Source organism: Oncorhynchus gorbuscha, linkage group LG06, assembly GCF_021184085.1.
Source record: "Oncorhynchus gorbuscha isolate QuinsamMale2020 ecotype Even-year linkage group LG06, OgorEven_v1.0, whole genome shotgun sequence".
Classification (NCBI taxonomy): Eukaryota; Metazoa; Chordata; class Actinopteri; order Salmoniformes; family Salmonidae; genus Oncorhynchus; species Oncorhynchus gorbuscha.
In genome coordinates, this window is record NC_060178.1 from 88,975,691 (window position 1) to 88,993,056 (window position 17,366).

The following is a 17,366-nucleotide window of genomic DNA, read 5'->3' on the forward strand; positions in this document are numbered from 1 at the left end:
AATGACCACAAGCATACTTCCAAAGTTGTGGCAAAATGGCTTAAGGACAACAAAGTAAAAGTATTGGAGTAGCCGTCACAAAGCTCCAATAGAGAAAATGTGTGGGCCCAATGAATAAAATGTGTGCGAGCAAGGAGGCCTACAAACCTGGCTGTTACACCAGCTCTGTCAGGACTTATTGTGGGAAGCTTGTGGAAGGCTACCCAAAACATTTGACCCAAGTTAAACAATTTAAAGGCAATGCTACCAAATACTAATTTGAGTATCTTCTGACACACTGAATGTGGTGAAAGAAATAAAAGCTGAAATAAATAATTCTGTCTAGTGTTATTCTGACATTTCACATTCTTAAAATAAAGTGGTGATCCTAACTGACCAAAGACCAGGTAATTTTACCAGGATTACATGTCAGGAATTGTGAAAAACTGAGTTTAAATGTATTTGGCTAAGGAGTATGTAAACTTCTGACTTCAACTAATATATATATATATATATTTCACTTAGCTTGCAATGCAGCTAGCTAGTTTAGCCTACTCAAACACCAGGTTCAAACAGAGAGGGATGCTATTTTAGCTAGCTGGCTTTGGCTATCCAACACTGAAACTCTTCCAAGTCAAAGTAAGCTTTTGGTTTTATTAATTTACGGCATGATTTGGTCAACGCATTAGTTCTAGTAGCCATGTTGACTGACGTTAGTATGGTGAAAACGACGTAGGCTTGGTGTAGCGGTTATGGTATGAAGGTTTTTTTTTCTAGTTTTTTTCCACCTAGTCACAGACAGCTGTTGTACATGTAACCGATGTGAAATGGCTAGCTTGTTTGCTGTGGTTCGCGCTAATAGCGTTTCAATTGGTGACATCACTTGCTCTGAGACCTTGAAGTAGTGGTTCCCCTTGCTCTGCAAGGGCTGTGACATTTGTGGAGCGATGGGTAACGATGTTTCGTGGGTGTCAGTTGTCTATGTATGCAGAGGGTCCCTGGTTCAAGCCTGGGTAGGGCCGAGGGGATGGACTAAATTTATGCTGTTACGTACACACCCTTGATTACACATAACTAGCAGCCACATATAAACCGCATTCACTTTGCTCATTGTATATATAATTCCTTTTTCCGTCTATGCTCGCTCTTCCTCTCACCTTTCCTCTTTGCTTGTTGACTTCAGTGCACAATACAACAGCTGTAACCCAATCATGCACTACTGTGTACAGCAAGCATGTTAGCAGTTACAATTGCGGGCCCCGGTGACAATAAATTAGCCAGCTAGCTAACATAGCATCCCTCTTTTGTTTTGAACCGGGTGTTATGAGTAGGCTAAACTAGCTAGCTGTATTGCTAGCTAAGTGAAAGTAAATAAAAAAAATACAAACACATAGGTAGCTCGCTCTCTTGCTTCTTAGACATTTATTTGTTAAACTATTGTCTTTCTCTGAATCAACTTCAAACCACATGTTATGCACTGCAGTTCTAGCTAGCTGTAGCTTGTGCTTTTCATTACTAGATTCCTTCTCTGATCCTTTGTTCTCTGCAGGAGCTCTGATAGGTTGGAGGATGTACTCCGGAGTTGTCATAATTACTGTGTACGTCTATGGAAGATGGTGAGAACTATGAGCCTCCTAGGTTTTTTGTATTGAAGTCAATGTAACCAGAGGAGGACAGAAGCTAGCTGTCATCTGGCTACACCATGGTGCTACCCTACAGAGTGCTGATGAGGCTACTTTAGACCTACATTGCCAAACAGTGTGTTTTGAATCAGTTATTTAATGACGTGAATATATTTAGTATAGTTCCATCTAAAACGGATAACTTTTGAAAATGTTTCACATTTTATGCAATTCACTGAGGATGGTTTACTGAGGAGCCTCCACTGATTCTCGCCAAAAGATGTATAGTTCGAGTGGAACAGCGTCCACCCTCCATTGCACAGTCGAAGGCTGCATGATTTTGTTCACTTTAAAAAAAACTATAAAATATGTATTTCATTCCACCTGTGGATCGTTTATAGACATACAATGGCCAGACCCTCCTTTTTGACTTGTATATTTGTATGGCTTACTGATGCTGTTGCCTTTGTTGTTTCATTTTAGATTTGATTTGCATCCATTATGTGTGGATGGATTGGTCCCGCTAAGAATCTGTTACCATACCTGTCTATACCTCGGAGTTCTGCTTCTTGATCCTGGTCCTTGGGACCCATCAAACTTCTCATTTGGGTTGGTTGGGGTCCAGGGTAGGGAATATGTGCACCCCTTTGGGTGCAGGAGTTGGGAAGCATTTCCCTTCAACAATGTAAAAATGCCCGTGTCCTTGAATGTACACGACCCATCTGAATGCACACAGTACCAGTCAAAAGTTCAGAGGAGACTGCGTGAATCAGGCCTTCATGGTTGAATTGCTGCAAGGAAACCACTACTAAAGGACATCAATAAGATAAAGAGACTTGGACATTAGACCGGTGGAAATCTGTCCTTTTGAGTCAAAATTGGAGATTTTTGGTTCCAACCGTTGTCTTTGTGAGAGGTAGAGAAGGCAATGCAAATAGTCTTGGTGGCCATTTGATTAGATGTTCAGGAATCTTGTGTCTTGGGGGAGGAAGCTGTTTAGAAGCCTCTTAGACCTAGACTTGGCGCTCCAGTACCGCTTGCCGTGCGGTAGCAAAAAGAACAGTCTGACTAGGGTGGCTGGAGTCTGACAATTTTTAGGGCCTTCCTCTGGCACCGCCTGGTATAAAGGTCCTGGATGGCAGGAAGCTTGGCCCCAGTGGTGTACTGTGCCGTACGCACTACCCTCTGTAGTGCATTGCGGTCGGAGGCCGAGAAGTTGCCATACCAGGCAGGGATACAACCAGTCAGGATGCTCTCGATGGTGCAGCTGTAAGAACCTTTTGAGGATCTGAGGACTCATGCCAAATGTTTTTAGTTCTGAGCAGGATTAGGTTTTATTGTGCCCTCTTCACAACAAAACCCTTGAATGAGTAGGTGTGTCAACTTTTGACTGGTACTGCGCAAGCGCGCACACTGGTATGGCCGTGTTTTTCCATGTTAAACGTTCAGCACGACACCCTGTGACACCCGGTCTGAAAGGCCACTATACTGGCAAGCGGCAGGCATACTGATGTTGCCATAATGATAAGTGTTTGATGAACAGCTTTATGGATTTGACATTTTGTCTTCCGCTATTTTTGAATTCTGTGCAGGGTGACGAGTGGTAGAACCAGCCATGGAGCCAGGGGTACGGTGTGGAATGCAGGGGAGGTATTAGTGGCTATAGTGTGTGTGTGTGGAGATGGGTTAATTCTGTTGATGAGAGCTGCTTCGCTTCTCCCTGAAAGGGAAAGGCTATGAGACTCCCACCATGGAGCCAGGGGTACGGTGAGGAATGGGGGGGGGGGGGGGGGGCATATTAGGCTCCTAAATCTACCTGAGAAATGGCATTAACCTTGTGTTTACACTGCTCTCCTTCTCTATCTATATATATTTATATATATTTATATATATATAAAGAATATGACACCACTTTTGACTGTAGCCCTATGGGCCCTGGTCATAAGTAGTGCACTAAATAGGGAATGGGGTGGCATTTGGGACACAGTCAAAGATTGGTTGCAGGGTTTGTGGGAAAGGCAGCCTCTTGGAGGGAAGTAGGGAAGAGGTGGAGGGAGGAAGATGCCAAAATGTTCTCATTTCCTGCTGTATCCTTTCACACATGCACACACAAGATTGCAGGATGTACCTGCACATGTTTGGGGAGAGGTGGCGCAGATGATTGCAAACCTGTTCTTGTAGTGTTGGTAGCGTCCCAAATGTAGCCCTATCCCCTATATCGTGCCCTACTTTAGTTTAAAAAGTGCACTATATACGGAATAGGGTACCATTTGGGACACACTCTTGGAATGAAGAACATGATGAAAAAATATGAGGAGCTTTGCCCTCTTGATTTGCAGAAAGGGAGACTGTTACTTTCTGGAAGTTTTATATTGTCGTGAGAGCCAGTGCCAACGGAACTGTTACTTGGGTTGGATGAATGTCTCTCTGTCTGTGTGTGTGTGTGTCGCTCTCTGTATATCTGTCTGTGTCATCAAACTCCTTTTGATCGTGCTATGTTAAGCACGTCGGACAGTAGAGATTAATACATGTAAACATCGGTTTCTGATACTCCCAAACGGCACCCTATTCCCTATATTGTGTGTGTATATATATATTTATTTATTATTATATATTTTTTCAGTTTTTAAACAACTAGTTGAATTCCATTTCTTTCTGATTTATTTTCTGTCAGCTCAAAGCACACATCACACAGTTTCTCTAGAGAGAAATCACATCCAGCCTGAAGATGCAATGTAGTAGGGAGTTGTAGTTTCCATCAGGCTAATATTCTACGTAATTTACCCCATACAAAATGGTAATTAACTACATTGCGCATCTACTTGTCCGGTCTGTGTTTCAAAAGACCATACGCCTGCTACAGAAGAGACAGTAATCCGTGATCGATCATGAGATCTAGATAGAGCTGCTGTTGCTTCGTGAGGTATCTCTACCTGAATATACATGATCAAAGTGATTTTTGAAGTAGCAGCTCTAAAGAGATGAGATTATAACTTGGAATGAAAAGTCTTCAAATAAAACAAATGTAATATACGCAACATTAAATATTTTAGGAAAGTAATGTGAATAAAATACTGGTAATACTGGTAAGTGATAGACAGTAATGGGCATTCACTACCATCATGGGACATTTTTTCAATATATTTTTTTATTCTCTTACAGCATTTACCCAAATAATCTAAATCGAAAAACCATGATTGTTTTTGATAGTCGAACCAACCACAAAAAGCACTAATTGCTCGCTCAGTACTACATCTGGGTTATCCCCACAGACTGTCTTCGGTTATTCCGCCATTGTCTTTGGTCTGTTATTTCTACATTATATTTAATCATTAAGGGATTCCATGACATTCTAGTATCCACCCTGTCAGCAGTTAGGCCTTGATGTATCATTTGAGATGACCTTTGTGATTGTTCTATCTATAACCTTTACATGAGCGATAGAGCTCAATTTCAGATGGCTTGACTCGACTTGACTCGCAGTGGAAATCAATAAGCATTCAAGTTGCTGCTGTTTTTGAGCCCTTAACTTCAATCAAGTCCACAGTAAATCCCATTCATGCCTAGATCTGTAATCTATGAGCTTCATTATAATGTCTTTGGCGACTTCCCTTAGACCTGCCCCGAATGGAGAAGTCTTGTGCTTTTTTTATTGAAGTGTTTCAGTATGGGTTTCTGTACGTGAGCTGGACAGACTGGTGACTTTCTTGCAAGCTGGACAGGTGTGTTGCTGTCCAACTGTGTAGTTTGTTTGTTTGATATGTAGAGTAAAGTAGGGAATCTCCTAGGTGTCTGGAGATGCTCAGAAACCCATTTAAATATGGAATCTGTATGTAGGGGATACGGGGCAACTGTCCGTCCCACGGCAATTATTGTTTTGTTGCCGAAGCAGAGCTGGGGAGCGTTGCACATCGTAATTTTTTGTTGTTGCAGTACATATGCTGCTGTGTGTGTGTGTGTATGTGTGTGTGTGTGTGTGTGTGTGTGTGTGTGTGTGTGTGTGTGTGTGTGTGTGTGTGTGTGTGTGTGTGTGTGTGTGTGTGATGTCGGAGGTGTAAAAACAACAGCGCTAGCAGTAACCTTTTTGTTTAAATATCGCGAACGGACATGTCAGTTTCACCATTATGGAGTCTAGCTTTAAAGACATCTGCAGTTGGGTGACATTTTAATAATGCAATGTTTGCTCTCAAAGCTTCAAGCATTTTGTTGCAACTCCTAAATATAAAACCCAATAATGCAAATATCTGATGTGTGAACTTAATTTCAACTTCTTTTGGAGAGATATCCCCCCAAGTTACCACAATACTGTTTCATTTTGAGATGGCCTACTACCCTACTCTGCCCTCTGCTATCTCTGTGGGAGGACTTTTTATTGATGTATTGTAGTGTGGGCTCCTGACGGATTAAGTAAAGTTTGTGCCATATTTTATAAAATATATTGGAAATCTTACTCACTAGTTTTCTCATCATAGCTCTGATGGATAGAAGCTCTCATCAGAGCTCTCATGGACAGGTGGTAGGCTGACCTTGCAGTGGAGTTACTTTTAATTTATGTAAAGTGAAGTAGAGAAACTCTGAGTGGAAGTGCTCACAAATGCATGAAAGCCATCATCTGCAGTTGGGTGAAATTTTAATGCGAGTTTAAATGCTGCCCAAGCCTGGCTGATAGATGAGGTGTGTGTGAGTGTTTGTGCCCAAGCCTGCCCAAAAGATAATTACGTCCACCACCTGCCTCAATCAAGGGATGGAGAGTGGCATCATGCTGCATGGCCTGGCCCTATACTCTGATTTGGTCTGACTAAGAAAGAGAATCTCATCTACCCATCCTGTCTCAGGGAAGTGTGTTTCCAGGCTGGTAGTTAATTAAAGGGTTCCTTCACAGACTTCATTAGAGGTGAAGAGAGGAGCCTGGCAGATTAATGCACTGTGTCACTTCACTGAGACAAGACTGGGAGATGAGACACACAGACACACACTGAAGGAGTTAGTTTGTTATTCAGCAGGAGCCACTGACTGGAAGGAAAAGGCCGTTTAGCCTTGAACCCAAGGTGGGAAGTCTGCTCTGTTTTTAATCTCTGGTATCATTTCAGCAATGTCAATAGTCATAACACTGGTGACTTGTATTCTGTTTGTTTTTCAGCCTCTATTACAGAATACACACACACACACACGGCTGTCGACTCCCTCTCTCAGGACAGTTTCCTGACATTAGCCCAGCTCCCATACTGTGGGCAGTGAAGCAGACAGATCGCCGATGGAAATGTAGAATTGTAGCTCTCTGTACTAAAGCTTTAAAAATGTCTTCCACAGATCAATTCCATTTATCCTGCCTCTTATCACCCTCTTCTGACGTGCAGAAACCTAAAATGCATTAAATACATATTTAGCAGGGATTTCTGGACAAGCGGCATGGATTTTTCCACCTGAACATCCATTGATTTGAGGCTGACTCGAGCTTCTGATGCGACCAAAGGCTAACGTGGGGGTGTGACTGCCTGTAATGTGAATGTCAGCACTATAGGGCAGCATTCATCAAACACACACACACACACACACACACACACACACACACACACACACACACACACACACACACACACACACACACACACACACACACACACACACACACACACACACACACACACACACACACACACACACACACACACACACACACACACTATAGGGTAGCATTAATCAGACTCGTGTGTGGCGTATGGACGTTAAAAACCCTTCTATTAGTCAGTGTTTGACATGGAGGTTTCTGTGTGAATAAATAAAAAATGTTCAGAAAGGAAAATGGTTGATACGGCCATGAAATTGTTAAAAAATGATTCATATTCACCCAATCCTTCAATCTTTCCTCTGGAAGATGGTGCATTGAAAGATAATTCAGCGCAGAGAACAACGCATCACTTGTTATATTAAGGGCTTATAAGTAAGCATTTCACTGAAAGGTTGTATTTGGCGCATGTGACAAATACGATTTGATTACTAGGAGGGCAACATGCAGTGCCTTCAGAAAGTATTCCTGCCCCTTGACTTATTCCACATTGTGGTGTTACAACCTGAATTCAAAATAGCAAACTTTGTTTCTCTCACCCATCTACACACTACCACATAATGACAGTGAAAACATGTTTTTAGACATTTTTGTACAGAAATATCTAATTTACACAAGTATTCGCACCCCTGAGTCAGTACATGATAGACTAAAGCTGTGAGTCTTTCTGGGTAAGTCTGTAAGAGCTTTCCATACCTGGAAAATTCTTCATTCTGTTAAGTTGGTTGTTGATGATTGCGAGACAACCATTTTCAGGTTTTGCCTTAGCTTTTCAAGCCGTATTAAGTTAGTTTTAACTTGACTACTCAGGAACATTCAATGTTGTCTTGGGAAGCAACTCCAGTGTATTTAGTTTTTGCCTTGTTTTAGGTTACTGTCCTGCTGAAAGGTGAATTTTTCTCCCAGTGTCGGTTGGAATGTAGACTGAACTAAGTTTTCCTCTAGAATTTTGCCTGTGATTAGCTCTATTCTGATTATTTTTTATAAAAATACAAACAACTCCCTAGTCCTTCCTGATGACGGGCATACCCATAACATGCTCCAGTCACCACCATGCTTGGAAATATGAAGTGGTACTCAGTGACGTTGGATTTGCCACAAACCTAACGCTTTGTATTCAGGACATAAAGTACATTTACTTGCCACTTTTTTGGGCAGTTTAGTGCCTTATTACAAACAGGATGCATGTTTTCGGAATATTTTTTATTCTGTACAGGCTTCCTTTTCAGTGTCCTTTAGGATATTAGCCTAGTAATTAGAGTATTGGGCCAGTAACTGAAAGATTGCTGGATAGAATCCCCAAGCTGACAAGGTAAAAATCTGTCATTCTGCCCCTGAGCAAGGCAGTTTACCCACTGTTCCCCGGGCACTGCCGACGTGGATGTCGATTATGGCAGCCCCCCGCACCTCTGATTCAGAGGTTAAATACGGAAGACAAATTTCAGTTGAATGCATTGTACAACTGACTAGGTATCCCCCTTTCCCTAGTATTGTGGAGTAACAATGTTGTTCCATTCTCAGTTTTCTGCTATCACAGCCATTAAACTCTAACTGTATTTAAGTCACCATTGGCCTCATGGTGAAGTCCCTGAGCAGATTCCTTCCTCTCCGAAAACTGAGTTAGGAAGGACTCCTGTATCTTTAGTGACTGGGTGTAGTGCTACACCATCAAATTATAACTAATATACTGTTTGCTTTGGTATTTTTATTTTTTCCCATCTATCAATAGGTGCCCTTGGAAAACCTCCATGGTCTTTGGTTGAATTTTTATTAGAAATTCACTGCTCAACTGAGGGACCTTACAATTGTCTGTATGTGTGGGGTACAGAGATCAGGTAATCATTCAAAAATCATGTTGAACACAGTGAGTCCATGCAACTTATGTGACTTAAGCAAATCTTTACTCCTTAACTTAATTAGGCTTGCGATAACATAGGTTGAATGCTTATTGACTCAAGACATTTCAGCTTTTCATTTTTTATTAATTTTTAAACTCTTCTGAAAGCATAATTCCATTTTGACATTATGGGGTATTTTGTGTAGTCCAGTGACAATCTCAATATATCAATTTTAAATTCAAGCTGTAACACAACAAAATGTGGAAAACATCAAGGGTAGTTTCTGAAGGCACGCTATACCTAGTTAGTTTCTGAAGGCACGCTATACCTAGTTAGTTTCTGAAGGCACGCTATAACTTTATATTCAGAAGAGGTGAAAAGGGTTTGGAGGGTGTGCTTAGAGTAACAAAATCGCTGCCAAGGCAACGTCTTCTCTTCCTGGGGTCCAAACAGGAAACACAAATAAAATAATAATATACAGTACATAATACAATACGAAATATAACTCTGTCTCTGGCGGGAATTACACTAACGGTCCGTATGTAGCCAAACGTAACTGCTGTTCATTCTGTTCCGACGACATACGTTCTGCTTCCATGAGCAGATCCAATGCTAGCATCAGTAATTCTACATTTGTTGTTAGCCCAGCTAGTATGGACACTGGCCGTTGTGAATCTGATGCAGCCGAAGAGCTACTGCCCCCTTACCCGGGAAAGCATCGAATAACAGACAGGGACGTTGGACCATCTAAGAGGCGCAAATATGATAACTACATTGATTTGGGGTTCACTTATATTGGGAGTAGTGCCTTTTCTCAGCCACAGTGAGTGTTTTTTATATGTGCAAAAGTAATCTCTCAACTCAATGAAACCTTCACTCTTGCACAGACATTTAGAAACAAAACACGCAAAGTTGAAAAATAAGCCACAAAGTTTGAGTGAAAATTTAAGACTTTTGAGTAGTAAGACGTATAAAAGCAACAGATACCATGAATGAGAAGAGGCTCGAAGGGCCTCGAAGCGTCTTATATGGTGAGCTACCAAGTGGCTAGAACAGGCAAGTCCCATACTATTGTGGAGGACTTAATTCTTCCTGCTGCCGTGGATATGGCTGGGACAATGGTGGGGGAAAAGGCGCAAAAAACTATACAGACAATGCCTTCATCAAACAACACTGTTTCACGATGCATTAGTGACATGGCTGGAGCTTTTTTGAAACAATTACTGCGTTGCGTACAAGCCAGTGAATTCTATGCATTACAGCTGGATGAGTCAACAGACATGGCGGGCCTGACACGGCTCCTGGTGTATGCCCATTACTTTTATGGGGGATCAAGGAAGACCTCCTCTTCCACTGGCTCCAGGTCATCTACAAGTCCATGCTAGGTAAAGCTCCACCTTATCTCAGTTCACTGGTCACGATGGCAACACCCATCCGTAGCATGCGCTCCAGCAGGTGTATCTCATTGATCATCCCTAAAGCCAACACCTCATTCGGCCGCCTTTCGTTCCAGTACTCTGCTGCCTGTGACTGGAACGAACTGCAAAAATCGCTGAAGTTGGAGACTTTTATCTCCCTCACCAACTTCAAACATCAGCTATCCGAGCAGTTAACCGATCGCTGCAGCTGTACATAGTCTATTGGTAAATAGCCCACCCATTTTCACCTACCTCATTCCCATACTGTTTTTATACTGTTTTTTATTTATTTACTTTTCTGCTCTTTTGCACACCAATATCTCTACCTGTACATGACCATCTGATCATTTATCACTCCAGTGTTAATCTGCAAAATTGTATTATTCGCCTACCTCCTCATGCCTTTTGCACACATTGTATATAGACTGCCCATTTTTTTCTACTGTGTTATTGACTTGTTAATTGTTTACTCCATGTGTTGTCTGTTCGCACTGCGATGCTTTAATTTGGCCAGGTCGCAGTTGAAAATGAGAACTTGTTCTCAACTAGCCTACCTGGTTAAATAAAGGTGAAAAAAATAAAATTAAAATAAAACCACTGGAAACCAGGACAACAGAAGGATGATATTTTTGTAAGTACTGGACAGCTTTGTGACATCAAATGGACTGGTCAAGATGTGTTGGTATATGCACTGTGATGGCACAAAAGCCACAAAATAGTGGAGTGTTAATGCACGTGCAAGCAGTTGCTCCCTGACGCCACTTGGGTACACTACAGCATCCACCGAGAGGCTCTTGCTGCCAAGGAAATTCCTGACCGCTTGAAAGACATTTTGAACACTACAGTGAAAATGGTTAACTTTGTTAAAGCAAGGCCTCTGAACTCTCGTGTATTTTCTGCGCTATGTAATGATCTGGGCAGCGACCATGTAACGCTTTTAAAATATACAGAAGTGTGCTGTATGTGTCTTTTGACTATGTATGACTGTCTGTGTGACTTATGTACGATCATACATACACTACCGTTCAAAAGTTTGGAGTCACTTAGAAATGTCCTTGTTTTTGAAAGAACTTCTCGCATGGAATAGCCTTTATTTCTCAATAAAGGCTATTATAAAAAATAATTATAAAAAATAAAGGCCAGTTTTATTGCTTCTTTAATCAGTACAACAGTTTTCAGCTGTGCTAACATGATTGCAAAAGGGTTTTCTAATGATCAATTAGCCTTTTAAAATTATTAACTTGGATTAGCTAACACAACGTGCCATTGAAACACAGGAGTGATGGTTGCTGATAATGGGCCTCTGTACGCCTATGTAGATATTCCATAGAAATAATCAGTTTCCAGCTACAATAGTCATTTACAACAATAACAATGTCTACACTGTATTTCTGATCAAATTGATGATGTTGTAATGGACAAATGTGCTTTTCAAAAACATGGACATTTCAAAGTGATCCCAAACCTTCGAATGTTGGTGACAGTGTTGGACTTACCTTGACAGACGACAGTGTTGGACTTACCTCACCTGTCTATTAATCTCCTGCTATATAGGGGACTGTAGCTCTGAGGAAGCAGGGCATAGGTGTAATGCTGGGTTAACATGTTATCATAATAGTAGTACTACCCTGTTCTGTGTTTGCTACTATATAGGAGGAGACTGTAGCTCTGAGGAAGCAGGGTATAGGCGTGGTCATGGACTCCAAACTACCTCACTTAATCAGCATCGATGATGATCTTCTCGGCACTGGCATCATTCTCTATCATTTAAAAGTGAGTAAGACAAATACATACAGTGGGGAGAACAAGTATTCGATACACTGCCGGTTTTGCAGGTTTTCCTACTTACAAAGCATGTAGAGGTCTGTCATTTTTTATCATAGGTACACTTCAACTGTAAGAGACTGAATCTAAAACAAAAATCCAGAAAATCACATTGTATGATTTATAAGTAATTAATTTGCATTTTATTGCATGACATAAGTATTTGATCACCTACCAAACAGTAAGATAAAATCAGGGATATAATTGTAGACCTGCACAAGGCTGGGATGGGCTACAGGACAATAGGCAAGCAGCTTGGTGAGAAGGCAACAACTGTTGGCACAATTATTAGAAAATGGAAGAAGTTCAAGATGACGGTCAATTACCCTCGGTCTGGGGCTCCATGCAAGATCTCACCTCGTGGGGTATCAATGATCATAAGGTGAGGGATCAGCCCAGAACTACACGGCAGGACCTGGTCAATGACCTGAAGAGAGCTGGGACCACAGTCTCAAAGAAAACCATTAGTAACACACTATGCCATCATGGATTAAAATCCTGCAGCGCACGCAAGTCCCCCCTGCTCAAGCCAGTGCATGTCCAGGCCCGTCTGAAGTTTGCCAATGACCATCTGGATGATTCAGAAGAGGAATGGGAGAAGGTCATGTGGTCTGATGAGACAAAAATAGAGCTTTTTGGTCTCCACTCGCTGTGTTTGGAGGAAGAAGAAGGATGAGTACAACCCCAAGAACACCATCCCAACCGTGAAGCATGGAGGTGGAAACATCATTCTTTGGTGGACGACTGCACCGTATTGAGTGGAGGACGGATGGGGCCATGTATCCCGAGATCTTGGCCAACAACCTCCTTCCCTCAGTAAGCGCATTTAAGATGGGTTGTGGCTGGGTCTTCCAGCATGACAATGACCCGAAACACACAGCCAGGGCAACTAAGGAGTGGCTCCGTAAGAAGCATCTCAAGTGGCCTAGCCAGTGGCCTAGCCAGTCTCCAGACCTGAACCCAGTAGAACATCTTTGGAGGGAGCTGAAAGTCCGTACTGCCCAGCGACAGCCCCGAAACCTGAAGGATCTGGAGATAATATATGCCATTTAGCAGACGCTTTTATCCAAAGCAACTTACAGTCATGGAGATGGTGGTCTGGCGTACAAGCGCCATGCTCTATGGTCTGTATGGAGGAGTGGGCCAAAATCCCTGCTGCAGTGTGTGCAAATCTGGTCAAGAACTACAGGAAAGGTTTGATCTCTGTAATTGCAAACAAATGTTTCTGTACTAAATATTAAGTTCTGCTTTTCTGATGTATCAAATACTTATGTCATGCAATAAAATGCAAATTAATTACTTAAAAATCATACAATGTGATTTTCTGGATTTTTTTAGATGTTTTAGATTCTATCTCTCACAGTTGAAGTGTACCTATGATAAAAATGACAGACCTCTACATGGTTTGTAAGTAGGAAAACCTGCAAAATCGGCGGTACCCACTGTATATAGAGTATACTGTATACACTGAGTATATAACATTTTATGAACACCTTCCAAATGTTGAATTGCACTCCCTTGTGCCTTCACAACAGCCCCAATTTGTCAGGGCATGGACTCTACAAGGTGTCAAAAGCATTCCACAGGGATGCTGGCCCATGTTTACTGCAATGCTTCCCACAGTTGTCATTGGCTGGATGTCCTTTGGGTGGTGGACCATTCTTCATAGACACGAGAAACTGTTGAGCGTGAAAAACCCAGCAGCATTGCAGTTCTTGACACAAACCGGTGTGCCTGGCATCTACTACCATAGCCCATTCAAAGGCACTTAAATATGTTGTCTTGCCCATTCACCCACTGAATGGCACAGATACACAATCCATGTCTCAATTGTTTCACGGCTTAAAAATCCTTTAACCTCTTGTCCTTTCCTTCATCTACACTGATTGAAGTGGATTTAACAAGTGACATCAATAAGAGATCATGGCTTTCACCTGGTTTCCCCTGTTCAGTCTGTCATTGCAGGTGTTCCTAATGTTTTGTACACTCAGTGTACTTTCTCAATGGGTCTGTGGTGCTAGCCAATAATGTAGCTTGTTTTAAAACTACTGCTAAATGTGGGAAATCCATATTAGTTTATCCACAACTGGTCTCTTAGTCTACATCCCAAATGTCACCCTCTTCCCTTTAAAGTGCACTTTTGACCAGGGCCATAGTAGTGCACTATATAGGGAATAGGATGCCATTTGGGATGCAGCCTTAGATTTGGATTCTCCCGTGAGCAAATCGGCTTACGATCAGGCAGACCTAATGACATTGGCCTTGTGATCTGATTGCAGGAGGGCAGGACGCTGGTGGGTCGAGACGAGGCTTCATCCAATCCGGATATTGGTGAGTCAGTAGGCAGATAGGATATCTGCTGTGGGTTGTTGCTTCGGGTTCATGTGAGTTTAGTGTTATTCCAGAGCATTAGGCACTCATTTTTTTGCTCATTATATGATCAAGATAAGTGATTCTGAGCCTCACCTTAACTGACCCCCTTTAAACTCATGCTTTTTCTACATCAACCTCTGACCACTTCCCTCCCTTTATTCCCTGCAGTGCTCCATGGTATTGGTCTGCAGGAGGAACACAGTTTTTGAATTTTGACCCCTAACCCTGTCTCCCACCATGCAGTACTCCATGGTGCTGGTCTCCTGGAGGAACACTGTGTGTTTGAGAACCGTGATGGAGTTGTGACTCTGATCCCCCAGACGGGGGCGCTGTGCTCTGTCAACAGACGGGAGACGACCCAGCCCTGTCAGCTGACACAGGGTAATGTGTGTGTGTGTGTGTGTGTGTGTGTGTGTCATCTCCCGGTCGTGTGTGGAGACTCTGCAAGATAATCTGTACAAAATCCTCTCTCTGACCCTGGGAGTTAGGGACACAAACTTTGTGACTGGTCATTTACGTCCTCTAACCGGGGCACTGGGACAGTTGTACCTATAATCTAAACCGGCACACCTCTCTTTCAATGCTAAACCTGTAATGGCTGCTCCAACTTTGGAGACCATCTTTCCCCTTCTTACTTTGGGACTAGACAACACAACTCTTAACTTTCAGGCAACTTGACAAATAAATATATAAAGTTTTACTCATTTTCTCAGTCCTTTGCCGTGGTAAAGTGAATACATTGCCATGAAGTACACAATCTCTCTGACATGATTGGCTTTCGTCAAGACCCCAGCTGGGTGATTTACCGAAGGTAATAGGCTAGAAAAACTCTAGGATGTGTTGTAAAGCCATGGAATAGAGGCTGATATTGGAGGCTTATATATCTAGCAGGCTCACACTTATAAGATTTTCTCCAGGTCTCCTCTCTTTCTCACAGGCACGCTCTCTCTCCTTCTTTTTGTGCATAAAATACTAATCTTGCTTTGATTAATGGCTTCTGACGAGTGACAATGCACCTGAGCTGCAACAGGAGCAGAAATGACTATCATTTGTTGTGTAGAAAATGGCCTGAGATGCAGTTGCTTCGGGGGGACTTTTGGGTCAATTTGAAATGGCTATGAAGGAGTAGTGGCAGGGACCTTTTTGATGTGGGGTGCTGGGACTCTCACACACACACACACACACACACACACACACACACACACACACACACACACACACACACACACACACACACACACACACACACACACACACACACACACACACACACACACACACACACACACACACACACACACACACACACACACACACACACAGCTGTTCTTTATATTTCTGAGTCAGAGCGGGTTGGTGTAAGCGAGGCTACGATGGAAGAAAAAAAAGCTTGCAGACAGAGCTGGCAGAGCTAACTGAATAGTGTGTTTTTCTATTGGGGCCAAAGTTAGCTCTTCAGCTCTCTGCCTGCCTGGCTGGCTCTATTCCCACTTCTGTAAAGGTTGATCCTGGTCTCTACTTCAGAACCCACTCTGCTATCACCACCATCTGCCAATTGACCGGAGAGGCCTGGAGCTTTGTTCAGGGCTTTTTCCAAGGCCTCTCACCCTCAAATGTTTAGTAAAAGAAATGTCATCTGCCCTGTGGAGCAGGGATGGGAGCGTGGTTCACAGCCACTCCTGACTGGTAACACTGAATGCTTTAGAGGGAGACAGAATGCAGGAATTTGAAGTGGATACCATGAGAAGAGGTGAAGAGGCAGCACTTTAATCTTAACAACATTTGGGAGAGATGTGTTGTGTGCCTCCCACTAAAACTGAACCCACTATCAGCTTTTAATGTTCCAATTACCAACCATCCACTGCCATAGCACTCAACTCATGGCTGGTTTCCCAGACACTGATCAAGCTTAGTCCTGGACTAAAAAGCTATTTCAAAAGAGATTCTCTTTAGTGCAGGACTAAGCTTGATCTGTGTCCAGGAAACCAACCATCGATGTAAAACTTTGTTCACGGTATAATAACTCATGTGCCATTTACATTGAGCATGTTTGTCTCTGTGTCTGGTTGGTTTCAGGTGCAGTAATCCAGCTAGGTAGAGGGACTATATTCCGTTTCAACCATCCTAAAGAAGCTGCACATCTCAGAGAGCAACGCAAGGTGAGTCACACCACAACCGCTCTTACTAACCCAAACCCCCCAGACCACACCACAACCGCTCTTACTAACCCAAACCCCCCAGACCACACCACAACCGCTCTTACTAACCCAAACCCCCCAGACCACACCACAACCACTCTTACTAACCCAAACCCCCCAGACCACACCACAACCGCTCTTACTAACCCAAACCCCCCAGACCACACCACAACCGCTCTTACTAACCCAAACCCCCAGACCACACCACAACCGCTCTTACTAACCCAAACCCCCAGACCACACCACAACCGCTCTTACTAACCCAAACCCCCAGACCACACCACAACCGCTCTTACTAACCCAAACCCCCAGACCACACCACAACCGCTAAACCCAAACCCCCAGACCACACCACAACCGCTCTTACTAACCCAAACCCCCAGACCACACCACAACCGCTCTTACTAACCCAAACCCCCAGACCACACCACAACCGCTCTTACTAACCCAAACCCCAGACCACACCACAACCGCTCTTACTAACCCAAACCCCCAGACCACACCACAACCGCTCTTACTAACCCAAACCCCCAGACCACACCACAACC

General features: G+C 42.9%; 1 protein-coding gene across 4 annotated transcripts in view; it reads left to right on the plus strand.

Annotated features, from left to right (window-relative positions):
• Positions 1-17,366, plus strand: part of LOC124038503 — a 73,220-nt gene that overhangs the window by 27,201 nt on the left and 28,653 nt on the right. For all 4 annotated transcript variants that reach the window (XM_046354477.1, XM_046354475.1, XM_046354476.1 and 1 more), the window contains 4 exons: positions 12,077-12,196; positions 14,527-14,578; positions 14,864-15,001; positions 16,697-16,779. In XM_046354477.1, the coding sequence (XP_046210433.1) occupies positions 12,077-12,196; positions 14,527-14,578; positions 14,864-15,001; positions 16,697-16,779 (393 nt within the window). The remainder of the gene's footprint in view (positions 1-12,076; positions 12,197-14,526; positions 14,579-14,863; positions 15,002-16,696; positions 16,780-17,366) is intronic.